The sequence below is a fragment of the Oncorhynchus mykiss genome, chromosome 22 (assembly GCF_013265735.2).
Source record: "Oncorhynchus mykiss isolate Arlee chromosome 22, USDA_OmykA_1.1, whole genome shotgun sequence".
Classification (NCBI taxonomy): Eukaryota; Metazoa; Chordata; class Actinopteri; order Salmoniformes; family Salmonidae; genus Oncorhynchus; species Oncorhynchus mykiss.
The window spans coordinates 14,967,413-14,983,560 of record NC_048586.1 but is presented as its reverse complement, the minus strand read 5'-3'; the positions used below and the strand labels follow the sequence as shown (position 1 = coordinate 14,983,560).

Below are 16,148 nucleotides of genomic sequence, written 5' to 3'. Positions count from 1 at the left end.
GCAATTGTTCAATTGTATTGCATTTGAATTTCATTTATAAAATAATGCAGTATCTATTTACAGAGTAGGAATGAGTAAATCCAAATCAATTAACTGTTTGATGCTACATTGAACGGGAAAATGGACCTCTAAGGTTGACTTAATTCGTCTAGTTGGTGCCCAGCGAAGCAGCAAATTACAAGGCAAAGACCTCCAAGCGCAGAGGAGAAGCTGAGGGAAATGCCATCCAGAGGACCTGGATGGATTGATCATATTGTTAAATTAATATTTGTTTATCAACAGCTGGTTTTAGACATCAGACAGATATCAATCACATATTAAAAGTATTTGTTACTCTGATAAAGACGCATTAATGAATTATTGCCGATTTGAGAGAAATATAGTCATTTTGTCTTGCTATTATTGGCAAATAGATCAAGTTCATGTAACGTAGATGATACTGTTGAGTTTGTCTTTATAAAATGTTGCACGCTTAATGAATACAATATTAATTGGCGACAAAAGTAATACAAGCATGACAAATGAAGACATTTTCCATTTTGAGTTAGATTTAACAAAGTAGTTTGTTCAGAGCAGTCTCTGATATTCCTAGCCTGTTAGAAATCTACGGTGTGGATATGTTTCCACGTACTACCTCCTCGTGTAAACAGAATAGATGATGCACAGAACAGTGTACTTCACATCAAAAGACATGCATTGCAACAAGAAGCAATCTTTTCGATGAAATAGAACCAAAGTGAGAAGGTTTAGAAACAGGATATGTTTCTCACCTCTTCCTTTAACATGGATATTCTGCAGATATCCATAGTATCCCTCTGTCCAGCATGTTATCGTGGCAATGTTGTTGCTAAATGATCTGTTCAAAATGAACTGGGCATTATGTAGTCCGAATTTATAGAGCATTTTACAACATTCCTCAGATATTCTTCATAGTAAAGTGTCACCTCACCACATTTACAACTGCAAAGGATGGCCATCTTCGAGAGTAATGTGATTCATAGAATATGGCTGTACAACTCATGGCTAAGTCTTGCCATTGATAGCGTGTGTCCCTCCCTTCAACATAGAGGAAATTAAATAAACCTGAGTATCCTGTGCCACCAACAACAGTAATTAATCATTGACATTTACTCACATTTACCCTGGGCCTTACAGTCTGAAGCAACAGAAGAACAGAATTAGTCTGGCAAGCTCATAGGGGCAGAGAATATTAATTTGAGAAACATGATTTTTCCAGAGGTACAGCATTAACATTTGGCGACTGTTAAAATGTCGTTTGGAAGGGACAGTTAGTGAGCGTTTTCCACCAGGGGGCTGAAATGAGGTCTGTGACACTTCAGGCCCTGTCGCTTCCACCCTCCACCCTTAGCACTGGCTGCTAACCCTCATGTGAAGTGCAGCAGGTGTTAAAACACACTCTGCCATAGAGCTACTCAACTGCTAATGAGTCCTGTCTCCTTAAATTCTCTGGTCCACTGATGCTTCCATGCACATGGGCTTTATTGTTAGCGTAGGCCAGTTAGAGCAATGCCATGATTACATCCGAAGATGAAAAAATCGTGTAAGACTGACCATTACAAGGTACCTCCATCTGGAGGAGCCACGAATGTAAAGGCATGTCATGCTGCAACCATGTCATGATGCAACGAATTTCAATGTGTACAATATGTTACGAATTTGCAAAACGTATGATATATGAATTCCTAGTCACCTAACTTCAGCTAGGTGACTAACGCTAACATTGGCTAGATGGTTAAAGTTAGCTAGGCTGGGGGTCAAGGTTAAGGTTAGGGTTATGCTATTAAGATTAGGGGACGGGGAAGCTAACATGCTAAGTAGTTGCAATGTTGCTAATTAGCTAAAGTAGTCCGTGATGAGATTCGACCACACATCCTTTGAGTTGCTAGAGGTTCGTGCCACCCATCCCACTTGAACAACTTTTGTTTTTGTCTAAAGTAGCCTTCTGTCTGATGTAACCATACCAAACATAACATATCATACTAATTTGAATGTCCCGGATTTATCTTTACTATGTTATGTCTCGTCTATGACTAACGCTTCTCCAAGTCAGCAGTGTCCTTAAAAGCTGTGATTTTCAATTTGGAATTGCATTTAGTCTGATTGTAATAATAGCATGGAACACAAATTGGTATTCTATTGTTCTTTATTATTCTTAATGAAAATATAGGTTGAAAATAATTAATTAAATCGTTACATGAAATGCTAATTAATATTTGCCCTGTTCGAGAATTGAGGATTTTGTCAAAACAAATATTATTGTAAACAAAGTTAATTACAATGCCATTTGAGAAAGACTATATATCTACTGGTAACGACTTGATATGCATGTTGTTATATTTAAATATCAGTAGGCCTATGTTTTAGATTGGGTTACTTGACATTTTCTTCAGTGAAACTGTATTCATGTGATTATTTATCTTTTGTCGTGCTTTTCCTTGGAATTAAATACATTTTAAATCTGTTAATGGTCTGAAATGTAGGCCTATTGCTCAGAACACGCATGTTCATCTTTAGAATTCCAGTTTGCAGATACTATAATCGGGGGAAATAATGACAGTTATCAGTCGCACCCACCAAGTGCCCATAAAAATCTGTCCTCTGTTCTGGAAGATGATAATTATTGGTTGTACTATTATCATTTTCGCTGTAGACAGAGGATACCTTTAAGTATTTTTCGAATGTAATTCCAGATATAAATGACTTGAAATTGGGCAATTTTAAAGGAGAGAAGTGCAGTTTTCCTTATAAGCCTTAATATTTTATAGAATTCTTCAAATCCAGAGATCCACTGTCAGACGCACATCGCAGACTAGATATTGCTCACCATAATGTTAGCGCTCGCATTTTCAAAACACATTTTTGCTTGTTCTGCTTCGAGTTCAATTATGCAATTAGGTTGATAATCACAGTGACGGAATTTAACTGCCTTTAATTTGTTATTCAGGTGGGTATTTTGAGCTGCCGGGGAACCGGCTAGTGGTGATTTTGGTTTCAGATCGTCTACAGCAGACGGACTCTATAACGTACATTGTACAATAAAATGAAGATTTGGATACTTGCTGCTTCTTCGTCACCCTCAATGAGTAGTACGCAATGGATATTGGGGATGTGCGTTCTTTTTCCTCACATGATTATCGATTAAGTAAGTGCAAATAATGCCTAATCGCTGTTAACTTAATCTCAGTGCTGATTGAAATGTGGAGCCCATTTATTCTTACTGTATAGCTACTGTCAACTCAACTGATCAACGTTCATACATGCCCTGTTATATGGATCAGCGTGGGTTTTTGACGGGGGTTTTTCTCTCCGGAAACTGAGCCAATAACAAAGGGAAACAGCCTACTCTTTAGTCAGTCGTCAGTTCAGTTAAATCAAACGTGCTCGGGAAAATCATTGTTCAACGTCTATGGTCTTAATGGAAAACTGTCCACACCCCCCATCAACCTGGCTGGGGATTAAATTAGTTGAAGGAGCTATGTTAAATGTTAGGTTTATTTACGATTAAATTAGCCTACATTATTATGTTACAGAGTAAATCAAAATGTTTAATTGAACTTGATGTGTTTTGAATTTCACGACAAAACATGATGCCGACGGATTTACCAACTGCTGCGGTAAATGGCGGCTGTTGGCTGTTTGGGCAAAATACTGTATAGAGGAGATGATATATAGGGCTGCATGACTCCATATTTAATACGGTATTATATCAACTATATAATTCCCATTAATGGCAACTGAGAGTGAATACTTTAGTTATTGTATTGTGAGAGCTGGGCAATAAATTGATCAGCCAAAGGTCACCCAATCCGTGTTCCAGCAAAGCTATTGCATAATGTAGGCCTACTCCTAATGAAAATGTACTGGACAAGAATTTGGAAAAGGGTGACTTTAATTTGAAAATAAGTGAAAATAAATTAAATATAATCCCACCATTGTCAAAACAAAACCTGTTAAAATATGACACTTATAAATAATGTCTTAACACTGCTGCCACATCAGCCTCAAATGAATGACACATTATGTTTCATTCGTTTTGTTTGATTACCCACACATTAATCATTTGGGGATTTGCTAGTTGTGTAGTGTTTTACATCGGTTGACAATCTAGCTAATTAGATACAAAAATGATTGTTTTGTAAGTTGATAACACACGTTCATGGTCATCATAATGTACCCCGCATCAAAAACGTTCAACACTAATGGTTGACTCAGGGCAAACATAACGGTTTGTTAAGTTAAAGGATTCCTGGAGGCATTTTGTTTTTGGTCATGAAATGATTGCACAATAAAATGCTATATGGAGAGATGTTGCATAGACAGCCCAATAGGAATCTGGTTTTACAAATATTAAGTTTAAGGTGTTAATTTTCACAACAATATATTTACGCATGTAACATAGGCTAGACTAGTCATTGCTTTAAATGCATAAATTCAACCAGGACTTCTTTGCTCAGATAATTGAGACCACGAGCTATTGCAAGTGTTAAATAAATGGCTAATTATGCGTATGAAAATTAAACATCAGTGTTATGCTAATTCAGCTCGCTTCAGCTGTGGCTCAGAGCACTTGAGACTGGCATATAATCAAACGGACCTGTAAGATATACATCTGTGCATGTGAACACCAAAAGACGCTGGCAATAATGAGCCAATCTATAACGATTTTTTTTAATGAGATATCGAAATAATATCTAATGCGAAATAAAACGTCGTTTTTCTGTTAAATAGTACGCCTCAAAGCTACACTTAAATGTGTTCATACTGCTATTTATGAACATTCATCTTTGTTGTTGTAGTGTGATTAATTTGGATGAAACAGTTCTTAGATAATAACACTATGCAGGCTGTTTCTTAATGTTTAAATGAACAGCAGGCCTATCAACATAACATGATCTATCCGTAGCCTATGTGTGATTGATCACAGAATAGGCTATTTCTTTACAATTGGATTATTATTATTATTATCAAATAGGCTAGATTTAATTGTGTGTTGTTTCTTTTAAAGCAGACATTTTTGATGTTAGTGTTTATTTTGCTTATACCTTTCCCTGCTACCTAAGCACTTAAAAAAATACATCTCAGACCTGAATCTGCAGGTCTTGTTGTTTTTCTTGAGTTTATCAGGTCCTTCGGACACAACCCCAGGATCGCCAATAGGCATCATTCTTGGATAGAGTGGACCAATCAGCGACCGCCTTTGATGAATATTCATGAATCCCTGATTCAAACCTTTGAGCGAGTTTGTCTAGACCACTGCATCATGCCTAGACTTTTCACAGAGACAAACTACATTTTCTTATGAATGGAAAGAGAAAAAATCAGTACAGCTTAAATTGGGATCCATCCTTCACTGAGATCATAGAAGAAAACAAAAAAGGAAGAGGAGAGATCCGCCAGAAGAGATGACAATGACTACAATACCAGAAAGTCTTAATAGCCCTGTCTCAGGAAAAACCGTTTTCATGGAATTTGGGCCACCGAGTCAACAAATGTCGCCTTCCTCAATGTCTCACGGACACTATTCCATGCACTGTTTACATTCTGCGGGTCATACGCAACACGAGAGCTCGTACAGTCCAGCCTCATCATTTCCTAGATCTTTAGGTTATCCATACGTTAACTCCGTCGGCAGCCATTCCTCAAGTCCATATCTCAGTACAGTGCAGTCGTACCAAAACAACTCGACACTAACACAGACACGGTTAGAAGATACAGGTAAGATTTATACTTCATCCCTTTCGGCTCTATAATGTTCTTGGAATCTGTAGGTTTGTGTTTTTCGGTCCGCAAACACGCTTTGGATTGGAAAAGCAACCCAGATGTCGGGATATTAGGCTCGGTAATTATTTATTGCGTAATGCTATAAACAATGTATGCAATTAAGTGTAATTATACCTAAACTACAGCCTGTAAAACGTGCACTGTGATGCTCATTGCTGTGCAGCAACGTTGGCGAGCTGTCTCCTGAGTAATGTTGCTATTGTCTCTCCTTCTCAGCACAAGAGACAGAGAAGAACACAGTTGTAGAAGGCGGAGAGGTGCGGTTCAATGGGAAAGGGAAAAAGATTCGCAAACCAAGGACTATCTATTCCAGTTTGCAGCTACAGACTCTAAACAGACGATTTCAACAAACTCAATATTTGGCACTGCCAGAGAGAGCCGAGCTCGCAGCTTCGATGGGACTCACGCAAACACAGGCAAGTCAACGTTTGCTTTTACTTTCATTTCCTTAGGCCTAATGCTCGCAGTTTAATGTACTTCTGACCACGTTAAACAATAGGCCACCAAGTGGTTACATTGACTATGTATTCCCTGTTTGTTTGGGTTATAGACAACTGTTGTCCTCGTGTTTGACAACAAAAAAAAAGTGTTTTTTATCGAATGTTTCGGATTGATTATCATCATGCAGATGTTATATGAAAAAGCTTACAAGTATTTCGAGGATTGGCTTTTAAAATAAGTATAATAAATAGCTACGCAGAATTATGTTTTGCTGATTTATTCTTCATTGTATTCTTCATCGCTTTTCAATTTGGCCCATAATGGCAAAACCATGTTCAGCAAGCATTTCCTCTTGCATTCAATTATTTATTTATTTTTAAATAAAACGGGAAAAAATGTAGATGAATTTGCCCTGGACTTTCTGGGAATAAATATAGGCTTTTACATTCCAAGTCCAAATGGTGCGTCACTGTCGCCTGGTCTAGAGTTCATGGAAATGGCCCAACTAGCCAATCTTAATCACATTGGTTGTCTCTCTCTTTTCAGGTAAAGATTTGGTTTCAAAATAAGCGATCGAAGTTCAAGAAACTGATGAAGCAAGGTGGTGGCACGATAGACACGAACGCTTTAGCCCAGTTTAATGGTCACGGACCTACGACTGGATCTCCGGTAGCACCAGTTTGGAGCTCACCGACCACCGTGAAAACATCCGTGGGTGCACCAGGGTCTTACATTCCAAGTTATACCTCATGGTATCCAACTGCACACCAAGAGTCTATGCAGCAACCGCAACTCATGTGAACATAACTGTGAGCTGATAGACCTGTCCCGCCCTCTATACTGCCATGGCCCATATCAGGAGATTTTGGGTCAACAACCCAGCGTGGCCTTGCACTGGCCCGCTGTAGCCATGCACAGATGTAATCCGGAGTTTGCTCTCAAAGTTGCCAGATGACATATTGGCCTCTTCATACGACGGCACAGAGAATAGCCTGGGAGCCGAGAGACTGAAAAGGGCACTGTCTGCGCCCAAGGGCAAGAAGTCCTGTCATGTCCACGACAGATACCGGAAATTGTTTTGACAAATGGGTCCTCAAGCTGCTGTTATTATCTTTTGTGAAATTTTAATAGGCTATGTGTTAGACGAAATATATTTTGCTGTAACAAGTCAGTGAGAGTATATTTATGTATACTATGTTTGATTTTAAGATTGGCTACGTTTCTTATCCCAATGATGATAAAAAAAATAGGCCTATGAAGCCGTGTATTTCCAAGGCCTATCAGATGTAGGCTAGGCCTCTACAGCTCCAACGAAGGTCAACATGGTGATTTGACCATGACCTTAAAACCTAGCCTTTAAACAGACAAACCCCCATTGGTCTATAATGTAACTTTGACCAACGAATGTAGGCCAATGCAATGAATAATTTAAAAAATAGCCTCATCATTTTTATCTGCATGGAATCGAATCTTCAGTCCGTTCCTTAGTTTTCACAGCCCGAGTTGCCCGCGCCCTTTGCGCATGCTACCATGCTGTCTTTGTATGTTAATTTAAGTTAAATTATTTCGTTTTTTTTCAATGTCTGTGTCTTTATTTAATATGCAGTGTGTTTGACTTATGAAACGACAACAACGTGTTGTTAATAACACGTTTAAATGATGATTGGCTGCTTGAGAAGAGCATTAACGTGATCCCGATGATAAAGATATGGTTTGTCATTGTTTGTTATGTGTTGAGCGGTTGGATGTACATAAGGACAATATAATAGGCATTTTTCAGCTTTGGTTTGTGCTGTAATCGATATGTTGTGTAATAGGATTTATTTTTTTTAATTTTTTTTTACATGTGTTCATTAAGATGAATGTGTTTAGCAATCTAGAAATATTTAGTTTTGTATTGATCACTTTAATTTATTGCTTTGTTTTATGGAAGTTGTGTACATAATGTTGAAAACAGTAAAGCTATGATTTAAAAGGCCAGTATGACGTGTCAGACTCCTTACCGGCCATTTGTTGTAGGCCACAACTTTCACATTTCCATGCAAGTCCATGTAGGCCTGGGATATGACATGCAGCTATCTCTTCAGGACTTATATTTAAAACTAATACAGAGGTAAGATACAGTGTGATAAAATAAAGCCTATATGGTTATTCCTTTTCATTAGTCTACAATGTGCAGCATTGGCCGTATAGCCTACATGTGATTACGCACAGGCGTTCAGCGTTTCCACATTTTAGTCCCTAGGATAGGCCTATCAGTTTATCATAATCTCTTACTGTGAGTGCTGGATATAGCCATGCTGAAGACGTGTCAATTCAAACCTGACCTGATTAATGATGTCAGTTTCTATAACATTGTAATTCCTTCAACAATATAGTGCTTGTTTATTTTCGGTTTCATTTAGCCGCTATAAGCTCCTTTTAAGTCTTCTGTGGTTCCAACAAACACTGTTTTCATCGATGAATAGAGGAGAGAGCAATGGGGTGTGTTAAGTGAATAATTGGGCGAGAGGCAGGTGCTGCAAAAAGACTGGTTGGTAGAGGAGGTGGGGGTGGGGTTTAAATGCAGATAAGTAAAAGTGAAAAGTTCAAAGGGGCTCTTGTTTGGGTTTGATGATTTAACTGCGATTTTACAGAACATTCTGAAGCACCCGATGAGCTGAGGAAAGGACCAATTGAGGGAAAACAGTGCAGGCCTACTGGAGACAATAGATTGCCAATATCATCCCGTGCATGCACCATGCAGATATACACTCATTCCAGTTGTCTATTTCATAAATACAAGGCCTATATATCCTATATTTCAAATATACAAAATAAAATATATACTTCAGAAAAAAACTGAGTGTTATGTTCTTCAAGTTGTTAATGACAAAACAACATGTTTTCCATAAGTGCGTGTATAAAGCATTCCCCATGAAGATTAAAATGCGAGTGTTTAGTAATTAAGATGACAAATGTGACACAATTTGTGTGACCCGCAGAGACGTTCTAATGTTTAGCCGGCTTGGCCAGAGCAGAAAAGGCACCAGCCATCCCTTGAGAAAACCACAGCAATAATGTGGCTAACTCACCGCCACAAATTGCCCTTAAAGTTCACGCATAGACAGATCATCCATCTGCTTGCCTTGATTTATTGTTTGATTTATGTTCAATACAACGAGCAAGATAACAACCTGATCACATTAATGTAACTATAACTTTGGCATTTATGCTATTATTGTTATTATTATTATTCAGGGAAAGGAGAAAAAATATGTGTTGGTCTTGGTTTAATCTTGTCACCAGGTTATCGTTAAATCAACTAATTTGCATAGCAAATCATTATAATTGTAATGACCAATTATATTATTGGCTAGCCTATATGTGCCTTTAACTCTTTTCTCTGTGTAAAAATGAATCTTTATGTTTTCCCCATTCACTTGGTATTAGTAGTCCTATATAGGCTACTTTATGAGGAGTATAGCCTGGCAATAATCAACCTGAAAATGCTAGAGTGAGGCGTCTGCAACATAAATATACTCTCGCTCTCCCTCCGAAAGGCGCAGCTGCACGTCCAAGAGGTTCAGTGCTATTTCACTGTATTCTCCCCTTGATTACGAGCCGAGCCCATCAAACCCAACATAATTACAGTAATTTGCCCTTATTTATTCTAATGCAGTTTCCCATCTCTGGGGTAATTATGAGCAATTTTTTCGCACGGGGAATATTTCAGCGTTAACAAAAGAGACACTAAAAGAAATTTGCTGCGCAATGAAAATCGTGAAATAGGTGAGCTGCTGCCTCTCCGCTGTTCCCTTACATGTAAGGCTGGCAAATTGCTTGCAGGTGTATAGCACGGGATTGTCTATGCGAAGAGGGTTCAAAATTAGCAAAGCACAATGTAAGAGTAATGAAGGCAGTGGCTAAATTACAGCAAGAGAGGAGGCTTATTCTATGCCAGGTCCCTTCCAAATCCATAGGCTACAGTACCCATTTCCTAATGTAAATATAGAATCAGTCATAGCATGGTGAGTATTGTCTCCGGAAGATTAATCGAGAATCCTTGTTTTTTTCTCCCATTTTTGTACACGTTTTTATTAATAAAAAAAACCCCAGTGGGTTCGATTCCCGGGACAACTCAAACGTATGCACGCAGTTCTGTAAATCGCTTTGGATAAGTGCGTCTGCTAAATGGCATATATTATATTAGTATTGTATACAGACGCGTATGACAATAAAATAACTCGTTACAGATAGTATATTATGGACAAAATAATGACGTTGTTTGAAATGTGTGCAATTTCTATGTTTTCAGTTTGTCTAGAATAGGCTAGAACACATTACAATTTGACATGCGTGCATAATTTTGTCATTTCCAGAAATTAAATGTATGACAACTATGCTCCAATTAAATAAAAAATAGATTTGTAAAATTTCAATGAATAGGCCTACAATTAATTACTAACTATATATCCGTTTGATTGCTATAGCCTAATCGTGATGTCTGTATTAAACTATCAATTAGGTCTAATGGAATCTTGATGAATACTAAATAGGCTATCCACCCCCCCCCCCCCCCCACAAAAAAAAATGTTTTAACATAAAATCTAAAAAATATATAAAATAACGCTCCATAGGCTATATACTTACCGTAAACTCTAAAAAGGAAGCCCGCGGAGTCTCTTTTTGACAGGATTCAAATATTCCCTTATTTCGATAAAGGCAGATAAATGAAAGTAGCATCTTGATGCATGGGCATATGTTGAGCGCTTGAATCCCATAAACTGTTGCCCATGAAGTGTTAAGTGCTATAACAGCACAGCTCGGAATATGACTGAACATTTCTGCTTTATTTCCCCTTTTTATAGCTGATGGAAAAAAATTGTAGATTATTAGCATAAATGTTTACTCCTCATTACGCTGATGACATTGTGCACTCGAGATCTTGGTAATCTTTGGGAAAATTATGAGCAATTTTTAAAAATGTAAAGCAGCAGTTACCATGCAATTCAGGCTAATTCTGCGTAGGCTCCACACGGATATAATTATCGCCGAGTCAAGATGGTATGCTAAAACCTATGCATTGATATTCCAATTTATTATGTACATACAACTTTGACAACGTTGATGCTTGAAATAGCCTGAAATTGTTTTGTGCAAAAAATTACAGCCCATATTAGGACATCTAAAATTGCGAAGAATTATATAGTAATTGCAGGCTTTCAGATCGGAAAGCGCCAGAATGCTCAAAGTAGAGCAAATGTGGATGTGATTACAGATCAGGGTATAAATTAGGATAGGGGGTATGGCATTTTCAAGTTGCCTACAGGATTCCGGAAGTATAAAGCCACATCATTTCTAATCGGTGAGGATGAGACATGGATGCAGGGCGCAATAAGAAACATACATATCATTGTGATTGTCATTAACCATTGTTTGCTCGGACCTACTTTTACTTGACATATATGCACTTCAAGCACCAACCTGACAGAGAAAAAAAGGTTTCATCTGTCAGATTTTCTTTATTTGATCCCGTGCGTAATGGCTACATATGCTTCCATAAGTGAACATTATTATTCGTGTGTAGACAAAGACTAGAAAATGCTGCAATGTCAGCTAAGGGCATGTGTTCTGAGGACCTTTCTGAAGCAGATGAATTAGTGCATGCCTTTTATGGAGATTATTGTTCCATCCAAATGTCTATAAAGGGAGACCGTCAAAAGCCAACGTGAGTATGAGCACGCACATTACGCACGCACTAGCTCATCACTTGCGAAATAGGTATATCTTACTAAATGTAAAGTACCACTTATTAAGCATATTTAAGCATGTATTTATCCAATATGTATCTATATATTCACGGTAGTCTTCAATCAAATGTGTATTATCTTGTTTCTTGTTGCACAGGCCCACTCAACATGTGGTAGGCCTGCTATCCCGAGGGACTCCTCATATCAAGATAAAGCAACGACAGCCCCAGGGAGAATGTTCCATCTTGTAATGTGGCAATCACTGACAAGGTACATCCTTATGCAAAACGATTCCACGTTATGTGGCTTATGATCACTCAACCATAAAAAGCAACGGGACGACGTGATGATCAAACCTAGCAAACGCTCGTGCATTTTGGGATAGATAGGCTTTCAAAGCTATGTCTTTTACATCCCTTTAGAGAACACAATATAAATAAACGTAATAAAATTTTTATTTTACGTCTAAGAAAATCCAGATTTTATCCTTATCCAGATTTTATCCTTACATTTCAAAACAGAGGATAGGCCTACAAAACAGAGAATAGGCGCGGCAGGTAGCCTAGTAGTTAGAGCTTTGGGTCAGTAACCAAAAGGTTTCTGGATCGAATCTCCGAGCTGACAAGGTAACTGCCCCTGAACAGGGCAGTTAACCAACTGTTCCCCGGTAGGCTGTCATTGTAAATAAGAATTTGTTCTTAACTGACTTGCCTAGTTAAATAAAAGGCCCACTATCTGGAATGTATTTCAAAACTTGGCTGAGATAAAGTAGATAACATTTAGCTAAGAATACGATCGTATAAATAAATAAAAATGTGTTTACCAGCCTACGATGGGAAAATCTAGCCTGCAATGAGAACCGATGAGAAGGGCCTTGTGTTGTGTGAGTGAACACGTGAGAAATGTTTCCATGTTGTTTAGCTTCAGGCGGTCTTGGGTCTAGTTTTTTGATTGGACTGAGTTCATAAAACGTCTGGAGAGCGGCGCTCTGACTCCAGAGAGTCTGAGGGGTTGAGCTCAGTCATACGCCCTCATCTTCTCTTTTGCATGCCACGGCGTGTTGCGTGCCTTTGAATACTCCAACGCTCTCTGCGCCCCCGGCAGTGTGTCTCGGCTCTGTTAATCATCTTGCCTCTATCAAGTTCCCAGAACCATACCCAGCTAGAATTAACGCGTCTATAAAACATGAGTTAAGAAGACGAAACAATTTGCAGCTAATAAATAATACAAATGCATAACCAAATGGTGGTATTTTAATATGGTTATTACTTAAGCTACGTCTTTCAAAAAGCTTGTCGAGCCCATACCTGCGACGTTCAAATGTTGTGAGCTACGTTGAAAGATTTACAAGGGTCAGGAACACATCTTTGACGGATGGAGAACTCTTCTGGCGCCGTGGTATTGAATGGAGGTGGAGTAGTGTTTTTCTCCCAGTAGGCTAAATAAGAAAGCTCCATTGAAGTATGCTTATTGATAGACTATAAAGACGCAAAGAACCGGGCTAAGCTTCAATGCAAAAATAAATCCACTCCTCACTTAGTATACACATTTCTTAAAGTTCTTAAAATTGAGAAAAACACCATGTACACAGAAAACACATTTTATTTAAATAACGCCTTATCATATCATTATAAAAGAAACACTGCTAACCATAAAAATAAATTAAAGACAATATACCATCAAAATGTTATACAAGTTCAGTATGAATATGGGACAATCAGTAGCTTACGAAGGATTTAGAAGGTATTTGGCCCTAATATCAACAAGAAAAAAATGACAGGACTTAATATGAAAAGAATGTTATGAAATATGCTCAAAGACGAATTCTGACACCGTACAAAATAAATCAAGAGTAAAGAATAGGCCCAATAGAAATCTGAGTGCATGTAAAACATCGATCTCATCATACAACAAAACTGAGGTCATTTTCAAAAGGCACGATACAGTTGCAAATTGTGCTAGATGTGACAGTTGTTTACATCCTGCAATCAACTTTTTACTTGCACTGATGCAAAAGTAACGCCCGCACTAAAAGAAAGCAACTTACTCTGTGATTGCTCTGGATATTAGTGGTTCATACATTTTATCCATTAAAATAAACTAAATAAATAAATACAAAAATAACTGTACAAATCTGTAGTCTGCCATTTGCCGGCGTGAGGACTGTGACCTTCTGAATTACCCTGGCACCTATACATTAAGTTGGTCAACGTTGCGCGTAAAGTTCGCTTTGTGAGGTCTGTGAAAATGTATCATGAACTTTTTTTTAATGTTTCACCAGTATTCTCCGACTAAGAGTCAATTGTATTAAAATATTGTCCCAGCGCTCAAGACGGAGTTGTGGTGGTTCTGGACACGCGGGACAGACTGAAGATGCGTTGCAGAGTTCGTTGATGAGTACCAAGAATAGTTTGCCAAGAAAGAAGGCGCAGTCGTATTTGGAGGGCTGCTGCTCTGAGGTAAACTGGAGTTTACATTGTTCATTATTTGATTTTGTGGAAAGTCCCAGGCATTGGCGGGTGGAGAGTTACACTGGGGAGACTCGATGGAGGCCACATGTTGCTCAGGGGGGATTTCTCCACTTTTCCACAACTTCTTGAACTTGGAGCGACGGTTCTGGAACCAAATTTTCACCTGAAAAGGAACTCTGTTACTATTGTTCTAAACCTAAAGTTTATTTCAAAACGTATCCTAACAAGATACAAACTATACACAACAAATGCTGGATAAATATAAATAGCAGTCCAAAGTAAAAATGTCATGCTTATATAAAATATGTAGCTAGCCATAATATTCACAGATTGGGGATGGGGGATTTGACAGAAACTGGATGCAATGCAGAGTTGCACTAACCTGGGTTTGTGTAAGGCCCATTGAGGCTGCCAGCTCGGCTCTCTCCGGTAAAGCCAAGTACTGTGTCTTTTGGAATCTCCGTTGAAGAGCGGCCAGTTGGAAGCTTGAATAAATAGTTCGAGGTTTTCTGACCTTCTTCGGTTTTCCGTTAACCATTCGGATTTCAGGTTCACTTTCTTCTTTTTCTGAGAAATACATGTACGAACAATTATTAAAAATGCATACCATTTTTGATCTTAGTAGAATTTACATGTAATATAATACGAATAGGAAAACATTGCGATTTTATTTACCTGCATCCGTCAGAGTCGGTGAAGAACTCGAACCATAGGAGCCGTAGGTGCCATAAGTGGAGTTGAAACCAAGATCGTATGATTTGTTATTGTATTGAACGCTGCTCATACCACTGCTGTGGTACTGGTAAGTCCCGAGTTGGCCATATGGAGACCCTGCGCAGTGTCCAGGCTGTTGGCTATTGTAAAAGCTGCTGTCCGTCGCCGTCGATACTGGTAGAGTTGGGGATTCCTGCGATTTGTGCAAGCTGTGGTAACTGTTCGAGGTAATCTGGTTCGAATGCATGTCTGTATTTAGACTGTCAAAAACTCCAGTCATTTTATCGGCAAAGTCGCGCAAGTAGATGTGGTTGAAGCAATGCAATTGAACACGTCAATTAGCAAAGAATGCTTAAATCTCGTAGATTAAATGAGTTGAGTGTAAAATGGCATCCCCATGAATTTTACCTAAAAACGACGAAGGTGTGTCCCTCTCTCAGTGGTCTGTGATTGTCTGCTATAGGAGGCTAGCGGGCGGGCCTTTATCCAGTATCACGTGGGAGGCAGAGCTGGTATTTCCGAGGCAGCCAATGAGTACTGTGTGCATGTCTGACAACTCCACAGATTTTCAGACTCCCAACATTTACTTATCCCGCTTGCTTGCCCTGCACCGATTGACAAATGTAAAACAAATTTAACAATATATCGTAAACTAAACTTCTAAAGCAGAGGCTATAGAAAATGTGATAACACATGTTTGTACAATATAACATTTAGCAGTTATTTATCCGTTATAAAGACCTGCTCTTTGAAAAACCTTCTGGAAGTCCAAACAGCCTCTGTTAATTCCGATCATGAGATACGTGTGTAAATGTACGTTTTGCGTCTACTTATATGACCTCACACGCATTAGACCCTAAGGGAGTACACATTCTATTTATATGGTTCAAGATTGTATTTGTTTTAAAAGATTTCAAAGACAAATGTTTTATTTTTCAGGATCATATTTCAACGATAAGTATAGGACATAATGGCATCTGTGCCAAAA

The 16,148-nt window shown here is 38.4% G+C and overlaps 2 protein-coding genes across 2 annotated transcripts; one reads left to right on the top strand and one right to left on the bottom strand.

Moving 5' to 3' along the window:
- The first annotated feature begins 2,815 nt into the window (after positions 1-2,815).
- Positions 2,816-8,223, top strand: LOC110501454 (homeobox protein Dlx1a). The gene is made up of 3 exons (XM_021579030.2): positions 2,816-5,736; positions 6,019-6,218; positions 6,790-8,223. Exons 1-3 carry the CDS (start codon positions 5,424-5,426, stop codon positions 7,042-7,044), a joined length of 768 nt encoding a protein of 255 aa, XP_021434705.1. The 5' UTR covers positions 2,816-5,423; the 3' UTR covers positions 7,045-8,223.
- Positions 8,224-13,559: 5,336 nt separating this feature from the next.
- LOC110501453 (homeobox protein Dlx2a) lies at positions 13,560-15,891 on the bottom strand. Its single transcript, XM_021579029.2, has 3 exons — positions 15,122-15,891; positions 14,829-15,013; positions 13,560-14,609 (listed from the first exon to the last, which is right to left on the bottom strand). Exons 1-3 carry the CDS (start codon positions 15,438-15,440, stop codon positions 14,283-14,285), a joined length of 831 nt encoding a protein of 276 aa, XP_021434704.1. The 5' UTR covers positions 15,441-15,891; the 3' UTR covers positions 13,560-14,282.
- Between the last annotated feature and the right edge of the window lie 257 nt (positions 15,892-16,148).

Excerpts from the sequence above, each read along its gene's own strand:
- LOC110501454 (XM_021579030.2), top strand. The coding sequence starts at position 5,424 with ATGACAATGACTACAATACCAGAAAGTCTTAATAGCCCTGTCTCAGGA. Across the intron at positions 5,737-6,018 it reads GACACGGTTAGAAGATACAG|CACAAGAGACAGAGAAGAAC; the intron begins GTAAGATTTATA and ends TCTCCTTCTCAG. Across the intron at positions 6,219-6,789 it reads TGGGACTCACGCAAACACAG|GTAAAGATTTGGTTTCAAAA; the intron begins GCAAGTCAACGT and ends CTCTCTTTTCAG.
- LOC110501453 (XM_021579029.2), bottom strand. The coding sequence starts at position 15,440 with ATGACTGGAGTTTTTGACAGTCTAAATACAGACATGCATTCGAACCAG. Across the intron at positions 15,014-15,121 it reads ACCGACTCTGACGGATGCAG|AAAAAGAAGAAAGTGAACCT; the intron begins GTAAATAAAATC and ends TGTATTTCTCAG. Across the intron at positions 14,610-14,828 it reads TGGGCCTTACACAAACCCAG|GTGAAAATTTGGTTCCAGAA; the intron begins GTTAGTGCAACT and ends GTTCCTTTTCAG.